The sequence below is a fragment of the Chanodichthys erythropterus genome, chromosome 24, assembly GCF_024489055.1.
Source record: "Chanodichthys erythropterus isolate Z2021 chromosome 24, ASM2448905v1, whole genome shotgun sequence".
Taxonomy (NCBI): domain Eukaryota; kingdom Metazoa; phylum Chordata; class Actinopteri; order Cypriniformes; family Xenocyprididae; genus Chanodichthys; species Chanodichthys erythropterus.
Window position 1 is genome coordinate 9044329 of NC_090244.1, and position 10418 is coordinate 9054746.

The following is a 10418-nucleotide window of genomic DNA, read 5'->3' on the forward strand; positions in this document are numbered from 1 at the left end:
CAAAAACAATTAAGTTTTAGTGCATTTAATTTATAGTATGATGATTCTAAAGAAATCTTTGGCATGATAATATGCTTAACTGCCATGAAAATAATGTCAAAATATAATTTTAGTCTTATAGCCTACGACTCAAAACAAGAAAATAATGTAAAAACTGGATAGTTCAGTTCTTGTTAAACATCAATAGATTAATTACTGGCAAGATTGCTGAAGCATGTGGGTGAGTGTGGGGGCGAGAGAGAGAGAGAGACTGATAGTGTGTTCATAGTGAAAGTGACTTACAACAGTACCTTTTTACGGTATGCAAATACCCAGTAATACCTGCCATGAAAGCCAATCAAAGGAGCAGGAAGCAGACGGAATAAAAATCCTCATTGGTGAACGAGGTCACACTCTGTCACAGAAGTTTGGCAGGCCTAAACTTATGTCACAGGTACACAACGCAGTCACTCCATTAACTGAAATCTTCTCTCCAGTACAGACGCTGAACACTTTAAAGAGAAAAGAAATAAATATTTAACTTTCAACCAGCAGCAGTCCATCTGGATCACATTCAACATCTCTGGTGAGCAATATTTCACACTTTAATTCTCTTTGATTCTCTGCAGGACAGGTTTCATTTACTGATGCACTTCAGTGATGATGCAAAACAGTTAAGTTTGACAAGTGACATTCAATAGTTGTATAAAAACAATTTTGTGCCCTTTTGTCTTGCTTTTACTCTGGGCAGCAATAAAGCAGCATTTGCTTAAACATGTTATACTTTAACTCGCATACATGCAGCATTCTCAAATTTCAAAATGCAAGTTAAACAGGTTCAAAATCAAGAACTGTTTGATGGGAATAATGGGATTAACCTAAACGATTAGAAGTAATTGTTTTTAAAAAAGGAAGCAAAAGTGACCTTTTCAAGTCAAACATTTGAAGAGGTAGTTCATCCATGAAAATGAAAATTCTGTCATTTACTCACCCTCAAGTTGTTCCAAACCTGCATGAATTTCTTTCTTCTGCTGAACACAAAAGAAGAATATTTGGAAGAATATGGGTAACCAAACAGTTGATGGGCTCCACTGACTTCCGTAGTATATAAAATGGGGAAGTCAATGGGGACCAGAAACTGTTTGTTTACCCACATTTTATCTATTTTTTGGTAAACTATCTTTTTAATGAAAAGTATTATTTAGGTTTTAAATGATACCAAAAAAAAAAATAATAATAATAATAATAATAATGATATGCTGTTGACACTTTGAGGTCAAAACTAATGTAGTGGAACTGACTTTATGCATCCACTAAATTGGGAACAGTTGAAGAAAAGTTTGCTAAAATTGCTTTAAAAGGTGAAATTACTTTAATGAAAATCATAATTTGTTGAAGATGCCATTCGGTTTGATTGTTTTTATGTAATGCATTGACATTCATACATTTTTAAGTGTGAAAGTGTCCAAACAAACTTGGATACCCTTTCGCATGCTGTTTACTAAACATCCAAATCGAGTGTAAATGGCCCCTATTGCTCTATGAATGATAGGTGAAGGAAATATTTCTGGCTGTAGCCCAGCTCATTGGGTCAGTTACTGAATGGAATGTCATAAACACTAAAAGATGTGTTTATAGATTTCTTTTCCTCATACATTACTGTAGACATCACCATAGTAACACATCGGTTTAGGATGGAATACATCAGATTAGTTTCATAATAGTGGAAAGAATCTGGCAACCTGATTTTCCAGTTAAAAGAGACAAAGAGCAGTTCATTAGTAATTTGATTTATGAATGATCCTTTGTTTTGAAAAAAAAAAAAAGTAGATTCATATTGCTATGTTAAACTTAATTCATACATATTAGTAATTACTTTTTAAGTATAAGCAACTTACAGTAAAAATACAATCATTTAATTTAAATTTAATCTGGGAGGAAAATTAAAACGTTTTTAGGACAATACAAATGCCAAGTTTCCAATATCCTTTATTTGCTCTAGGTGTGAACATTATCTATTGTTAGCATAGCTTCTGCCACTTTTATATGATGATCTAGGATCTATAAAAAGACAAATATAGGTCAGATTTCAATAGTTTGTTAGCAGAGCAGATAACACGGGTAAGGTTGTTCACGTACATCATCATACACTAATGTAGACGAAAATTTTCCATTTGACTAAGATATCAAACTAAACTGGTTTACAAGCCTTCCCAGGAATGTCAATAAGCTCCATGTACATAATGCTGTCTCAGTTACAGTTATTGCCACTGTTGCCCTGCTGAATCAGATTTTTTATATTTTTGACAGTCACAAAAAGAATATCTGTATGATATGACCATTATCTGTTCTAAAACCTCTAGGTGGCTTTCTAAGGGGACGTTCACACTAAAAGCGACTCAAAGCGCCAAAACGACCGGATGTAACAACTTGAGCGGAAGTTGACTTTGATGATATGATTCAGGCATGTCAAGCAATGCAACAAAAGTTTCTCTTTATGCAAACGAGTAGTGTCCTGATTCGTCTACTAATGGGTTTACAATCAGTGAAGCTCACGTGATAGTTGAGCGTAGATTATGTTAATTCATTCAATGTGATTTTTTGCAGGAAGAACACTTGTAGTGAAAATAAAATATCTTATTTTTTCTTATTTGAGGCCACAAATAAAGTTAAATCCAACGGGTCATGAAGCAATGCCATGGAGCAGCTACATAAATGGAAAGTCAGTGCACTACAAAAATATCACTTCTTAAGGGACTTAAAGCTGTTTTCTTTTGAGTTTTAGATTAGCATATCGCTAAGCTAACAGTGCAATAAACTATAAAAGCATTAAAAAACGTAACATATTTCATAAAATACTATTGTATTTGTATTTTAAAAGTGTATTTATAATTAACATTTCTCTTGCGCCATTAACCATCCTTGATTTTTTTTTTATGAACTTATGAGGTATCATAGGAAGCTGCATAATTAAGTGGCCTACCTATTTGACGATACATGGGGCAACATTTTGAGCAATATTGCTTGGACACTTTCCCATTGAGAAGGGGTAATAAATTTCTATCTGGATAATTCAGATCGAAATTTGTTGCCCATTCTCAATGGGAAAGTGCTCAAGCAGTATCAATCGGCAAAATTGCCTGGCAACATTGCTTAAAAAGTTGCCCCAATGTATCATCACCATAATGCCTTAAAACTTTGAATGATCATATCAGAATAGTATTTTATAAAGCTCAAAGGACAATCAACATTTCAGGATTATTGATCGGGATAAGATCATGCTCGTGTTTTTCATTTTCATTTTTCATTCAAAATCAAACAAAATGATACTTGTGCAGTAGTTTTCAGCTAACCTGTAACTTACAACACAAATGCATTCACATTTTAAAAAGTGCTTTGTATAGCGCTGACACAAGTTCATATTATACAAGGTATGACTGCGCTATTGATCTAACTGTTTAACTGAAGGACAGGTGGACCTTTATGTATGCAAAGCAGTTAGACACTAACACATTCCTGTGCAAATGTATCTGCATGTGTGGTTGAATGTGGCACGAAGGACACCTACGCAACTTTCTCCCCCTCCCTTTACCCCTCTGAACATACAAGACCTTTGTTATCCTTTACTGATCACACCTGGAAACTGGTATAACGTCTATACTTCAATTACATGTCCATTTTGATGAATTGTGTATGTTTACTATTACAAAAATGCGCTGTAGGGAGTTTTAATGGTGGCAGGCTTTGGGCTAAAATCAGTTGGGTTGACTCCAACGAGGAACAAGCTATAAGGCATCAACTTTATGTCTGATGCTAAGATAGACTATGAAATAGACTATGCTATGAAAGCTGCAGAACATCTCTGGTTGTGTGGCAACAAATAATGTTTCTTTTCCATATCCTGTATTCAACAGCACTGGATCATGGTCCTTCAGGCCAGCGGTGTAATGAGTATCCCAGCTACTGTGAGTGTCGACAACCAGCTACCTGCTTCCTGGACGGCCCACTACAACTGTGCTGATGGTAAATTTCTTTCTCATCTGAAACACCATTAACTAAGGAGTCTACGAAGATGCACTTATGATTATTCTGCCATCCAGTGTAATTCCAGATCTTAGGTTGTTGGTTTCGTTTATCGCTAATCTTTCTGGCAGGTTAATCATTTACTCTAGCAGTCACTACTGGAGTTACTAGGTTATCAGTTGCATGCACAGGGGACCATGATACAGATAGTGAAAGTAATTCATACTTATCTAGAAACCATGTGTAGTACTTTTATTTACGCATTTTACAATGTGGAACTGAATCTTCTTCAATACATAGTAGTTTCACCACTGCTGAAAAGACTAGTTTAGCTGTTTTGGATCTGGTGCCCTCACATGTGACGCTGAAATCTTCAACCCAACTCCTGAAGACCTATTATCCTGCAGAGTTTGGCTCCAACCCTAATCAAACAGACCTGAACCAGTTAATCAGTGTCTTCAGGATTGCTTGAAAATCATAGGTAGGTGTGTGGAAGCAGGTTGGAAATAAACATTGAAGGACAGTGGGTCTCCAGGAGAAGTGTTGAAGACCTCTGCTCTAGCTAAACCAGCAAGACTTCCTTAGTCAACCTTCTTCAGCCAGCTTTACCATCAAACTCAGCTGGAAACACCATGATTGTGCTGGTCCTCCAGCTTGAACAGGTCCTAACCAGCATAGACCCGTTTCACTTCATTCTGGTCCAGTTATTAGTTTTATCTGGTGCCCTCTAGATAAACCAGAAAGCAGACATCCCACCTCTCTCAGAAGTCTCCTGCATATTGATAGTGGCTCCCTGATGCCCGCAAATTATACAATATCCCAGAAATTGAGCAAGCGAGAGAAAAAGAAAGCTTGTTTCCACTTGGTATTAAGATGTTTTTGGTGAACGCATCACAAGTGGTTAACCATGAAGCATTATCATTACAACCTGGTATTTTCTCGCATTTCAAATGCATCTTCTATGACCACTTGAGTTTGGATTTTGTTGGAGACCATCACCTCTTATTTCGTCACACTCAACTACATCATTTTATTATGGTGTTGGGGGGGGGGGGGGGGGGTTGTGACACTTCACAGAAATGAGTTTTTGCAGGGTGGGATGTCTGAAAAGTCTTTCTCTTGGTCAACCAACTTCACTAAAATGGTCATGTGTGGCTGTATTGATCCACTTGAACAGCAAGAAATCAACACCAACCAGCATAAACCATGTTTCATTAGAGACATTTGCTAAACCCTTTTGAAATTCTTCTACTTCAACTTGCATCCCCAGTTTCAATGGTAACATCCAGTTACACAAGCCGGCTCTGGTCTCAGGATCTTCACCCACAGAACTGGACCAAGTACCAGGTGTGGGAATGGCTCCAACAGACGCTGGACATGCACCAAATTGATGCCACCAGCATTCCTTTCCAGAACTTTGACCTTGACGGGAGGCAACTGTGCAACATGAGCTTCCAAGACTTCACCCGGGCGGCCGGATCCGTAGGTTCTATACTTTTCCAGAGCCTGACTGACCTCAAGTGGAACGGTAAGATGTCATGTAGAACATGTTCCTGGATCAACAATGTTGTTGTTCCTAGACCAACAGTGTTATCAAACAGATATCTGATTGTTACAGTTGGGTTTAAGGGTTGACTTTGGGTTGGGACATCTTGTCAGTCAGTAGTTTCTCTTTGATTCCCTCTGACTTGAGAGTTTGTTATGGTTAGGAGTCTTGGGGTTTAGCTTCCGACTGTTTGCTATAGGAATGTTGTTTAAAGATAGATAAAGGTTGATGATCCATAGCCTTGTGGGTGCAACAGTGCTTCGGATGACCCGAGTCCCAACTTGTGGTCCATTTCTGATCCCATTCTCCTCTCTCCTATCCAGTTGTTTCCCTATTAAAATAAAGGCAGAAAGGCCAAAAAGTAATTTTAAAAAGAATGGTAGTACAGGAACATGTCCATCGAGTTGCTTCTACAAAAGTAGTATGACGGTGTGTTTTATACTTTTCAAATGAAGTGATGCAATTGGTAGCAAGTATCCTTGTCAGAACTTGCCGTTTGGAGATGCCAGTTTTAATCTCTAGAAGCATTCTTTCGTGGAAAAATGATTGTTTGTTATAGTGAACTCTCACAAGCATGAGCTTGGAAAGTCCATTCATTGAGCATTTGTCCCTCTTGGATTCATTATGGTATAGTAAATGGGAATTGTGCTGTCATTTTCATGGGAAAATTCACACTTAGATATTCCCATGTTTTTAGAGAAACAAATATGTGAAATGGATTGTACATTTCTATGTACTGTGCTATAATGAATCTAGAGGGCTGCTGCTAACAAGACCCAGAGGTGCATAAACAGTCAGTGCTATCATTTTTATACGGCTTCCATAACAGTGTATTTCTGAACCTAATAAAATCCCGAAAAATGTGCAGAGGTGACATGTGAGAACAATACCAGCAAGTTAAACTGGTTTAAGACAACATGATGCGGGAATGACTTTGAAATTTGATGATAGTCATTTCAAAACATGCAGTCTGTTTTTGAGACGCACTCATTTTCTTTTTTCTTAATGTCTCACAGGTCAGTATGGTCAAACAGATATGTTTATCCCAGCAGACATTAAAACAGAAATAGATGGTGAGTAACCACACACAAAGCTTTTTTAATCCTTTTAGCATAAAGATTCCAGTGACTTTTAACACTGAGTCATATCTTTTGCTAAAAACAGAGAATTCTTCAGAGAATTATAGACTTTTCGTATGTCACCATTTTGTAACCATGTACATTCATTTCCTCAGCAGATTTCCCATGTTCAGGCCTAGCCTTCAAGGAAGAACCAAGCTTTTACAGCACTTCAGGTACCTGTGAAATCGATTTAACATATTATTTTGTGATTTATGTTTTTCCTTTGAAAACAAGATCATGTGTGTGCTTTTATTTATTTACCTATGCACATATTAACCTGAAGGTTTGACATTATTGTGTCATATTTCCTCTTTCCTCAGAACTGTTTGATATCAAAAGCTCATTCCAGCCCAACACCATACTGGCCTCACCGGCTCCCTCAAGTCCAGGTGAATGATCTTAATTTGAATTGTACTAAAGCTAATCCTAAAAACAGTATTGCTTCCTCTCTATGCCAGTATCATGGTATAATGTTAATGCTTATATTTGTTGTTAAATAATCCTGCTGCAATAAAACCTATTTAGTGTATCAACAAGGTTATGGGTTCAATTCCCAGTTAATGCATTATCAGATCATTTTTTATTTTTAGAAGTTGCTTTTTATAGAAGCGTCTGCCAAATTTTAACTCGCTTACAAATAAATATTTTTATTGACAAATATTCATAGTTACAATGACATTGATTGGAATGAATAATAACTGGACAGGTCATCAAAGTACCCTTATAGGGTTAGTTCACCCCAAAATAAAAATTATGTCATTAATTACTCATCCTCATATCGTTCCACACGTGTAAGACCTTCGTTCATCTTCGAAACACAAATTAAGATATTTTTGATAAAATCTGATGGCTCAGCTGGCATTGCCAGCAAGATAATTAACACTTTCAATGCCCAGAAAGCTACTAAAGACATATTTAAAACAGTTCATGTGACTACAGTGGTTCAAACTTAATGTTAAGCGTCAAGAATACTTTTTGTGTGCCAAAAAAAAAAAAAAAGACTTTATTCAACAATATCTAGTGATTGCCGATTTCAAAACACTGCTTCATGAAGCTTTGAAGGTTTACGAATCAGTGGTTCGGAGCACCAAAGTCATGGGATTTCAGTAAACGGGGCTTCGTTACGTCATAAGTGTTTCGAAATGTAAATAGTTCACATGACTTTGGCAGTTTGATACACGCTTCGAACCCTTGTTTCGAAACAAAAGATTCGTAACGCTTCATGAAGCTTCTTGAATGTAGCTAAGTTTCATAAAATAGCTACATTTTAAACGAAAATAAAAATGAAAATCACAGGGGGCATAAGCAATGCTTTTATTGCTTGTTTTTGCATCTGCTTCTTCTTTGCATGTGTTTTGATCTGGAGATTCTGTACTCTTTGAGAAGATGCATAATAGCGCCCCCTACCATATAAGATTGAAAAAAAGGAAAGCCGGAAAATTCTGTCAATGGCGTCTGAAAGCTTAGGCACCTGACTTGTTGCCTCGCTTTGCAACTTTGCAGGCAGCGTTTGCCCATGAAGGTACCTCACAAAACTAATTTCGGACAGACTTCTAAGGCACCGTAATAATATAATAGAGACTTTTAGTGATAACTAAGCAAATATTTAAGTACTACAGTACTAATTTCTTGCTAGAAATGATAAGATAAGTGGAAAAAGTTGGTCAAATATATACATTTACACACAAACTGAACACCAACCGCACCCGAATGGAAAGCACATGATTGTGGGATATCAAAGGTAGCAAAGGATACATCTATGCTGCTTTCGAAAATCGATCAGATTTAGGTATTTCAGTTGACAGGAAGTGAAGTTACATGCCTTGATGCCTTCCTACCTTGTAATCATCCTCCAAAGGCAGCATTTTTTTAAAGCTTTCGGGCACAGATCATATATGATATGTAGTCTTCGAAAGCCAAAACTGAAGTTATTATTCACAAAATGTTCCATGATCCAAAAATAAATGTGAGCTGTCCCTTTAATAAATATGGTTTCATTTCAATTTTCTCATTTCAGATACCAAACGGTCCCAAGTCAAAAGACACAGTAAGTTGACAGGTTTTTAATATCTTACTTCCCTAAAGGGTTTTTTTTTTTCTGTTAATTTGTCCTGAGCTTCACCCGGCAGTTGTCTTTGAAGAACCTGACAGCAGCACTTGCCAAAAGTCTTGAAACTGCTTTAGATTCCTTTGGTTTCTCATCTCACTACGTTCACACAATCTCATATTTCAACAGACCCTCGTGGGACGCACCTGTGGGAGTTCATCCGAGACATTCTCCTGAACCCCGAGCGTAACCCTGGCCTAATCAAATGGGAGGATCGCTCTGAGGGGGTTTTCCGCTTCCTTAAGTCGGAAGCTGTGGCTCAGCTTTGGGGCAAGAAGAAAAATAACAGCAGTATGACCTACGAGAAACTCAGTCGAGCAATGAGGTAACATCTTCCCTGGAGTTTTGCAACTTTTTAAAGGATTCTGATCAGTATTCTGAGCTTCTCACATGTTCCTATGTTTTCACCTCCAAAGATATTATTATAAACGAGAGATCCTGGAGCGGGTGGATGGACGTAGACTTGTCTATAAGTTCGGCCGAAACGCTCGAGGCTGGAGAGAGTCTGACAAGTGAAGGACTTTGTCTTCACATGTAGCTTCCAAGTGAAACTTTTATTTATGACATTATTAAGTGATGGGACTATGCTGTTGTGTTTTATAATAGTTGTGTACTCGTCTGTCACTTTGTTGTTTTATTTTTAGATGCTCTTTAAAACTTTGTTTACATTAAAAATGTACCATTTTTTATATGAATTTGAATTTGAAGCATACAATTTTTTGTATATATATATATATATATATATATATATATATATACTGTGAAAAGTTATTTAACTGGCTTTTGAAAATGAGAAATCTCCCAAAGACGACTGCAGTTTGGCTTTTAAATGGCTTAATTTGTCTTGATGCAAGTAGAATCTACTCTTAAGAGTAGACTTTTACCCTGGTAAAACAGCAGAGGAGTTGAAATGAAGGACTAAAATGTAAAAAAGCACTAGCAATCGCAGTTTGTGGTCTTTATTGATATGGCTGTCAATATACATCATGAACCACAAAAGACAGTCAAGTTTTTATTAATGCTTGTATATAGACTGTGTATTTTACAATTAAAGTTATAAAAATGCTAATAAAAATATTTTTTAAACACTGAATGAAGCTTCTTCTTCTCTCTCTCTCTCTCTCTTGGGGTGAACACAGGACCTTTAACTGAGTAATTTTTTATTTATTTGTGGGGGAAACATTCATTAACATCACAATATGGACAAACCCAGTGATTGTTTTAACCCAGCAGCTGGGTTAAATGTTTGACCAACCTGCTGGGTAGTTCTATTTAACTCAACTATTGATTAAAAATGACTACATGGCTGGCTTAAAGGGTTATTTCACCCAAAAATGAAAATTCTGTCATTTATTACTTACCCTCATGCCGTTCCACACCCTTAAGACCTTTGTTAATCTTCGGAACACAAATTAAAATATTTTACTTGAAATCCGATGGCTCCATGAGGCCTCCATAGGAAGCAATGTCACTTCCTCTCTCAAGATCCATAAAGGTACTAAAAAAATATTTAAATCAGTTCATGTGAGTACAGTGGTTCAATGTTAATATTATAAAGCGATGAGAATATTTTTGGAGCGCCAAAAATAACAAAAAAACGACTCATTTGGCGATGGCCGATTTCAAAACACTGCTTCAGGAA

General features: G+C 36.8%; 1 protein-coding gene across 3 annotated transcripts; it reads left to right on the plus strand.

Annotated features, from left to right (window-relative positions):
* The first annotated feature begins 436 nt into the window (after nt 1-436).
* On the plus strand, nt 437-9857 carry ehf (ets homologous factor). 3 transcript variants are annotated; one of them, XM_067379734.1, is made up of 9 exons: nt 437-565; nt 3894-4002; nt 5273-5530; nt 6565-6621; nt 6783-6842; nt 6990-7058; nt 8687-8716; nt 8906-9101; nt 9193-9857. In XM_067379734.1, exons 2-9 carry the CDS (start codon nt 3903-3905, stop codon nt 9290-9292), a joined length of 870 nt encoding a protein of 289 aa, XP_067235835.1. In that variant the 5' UTR covers nt 437-565; nt 3894-3902; the 3' UTR covers nt 9293-9857. The 3 variants fall into 3 exon arrangements, with proteins under 3 accessions (XP_067235835.1, XP_067235836.1, XP_067235837.1); XM_067379735.1 differs by having other exon boundaries at nt 6786-6842; XM_067379736.1 differs by lacking the exon at nt 5273-5530.
* Nucleotides 9858-10418: the final 561 nt, after the last annotated feature.

Coding starts and splice junctions, on each gene's coding strand:
- ehf (XM_067379734.1), top strand. CDS start 3,903: ATGGTCCTTCAGGCCAGCGGTGTAATGAGTATCCCAGCTACTGTGAGT. Junction 6,843..6,989: donor AAGCTTTTACAGCACTTCAG/GTACCTGTGAAA, acceptor CTCTTTCCTCAG/AACTGTTTGATATCAAAAGC. Junction 8,717..8,905: donor GTCCCAAGTCAAAAGACACA/GTAAGTTGACAG, acceptor ATATTTCAACAG/ACCCTCGTGGGACGCACCTG.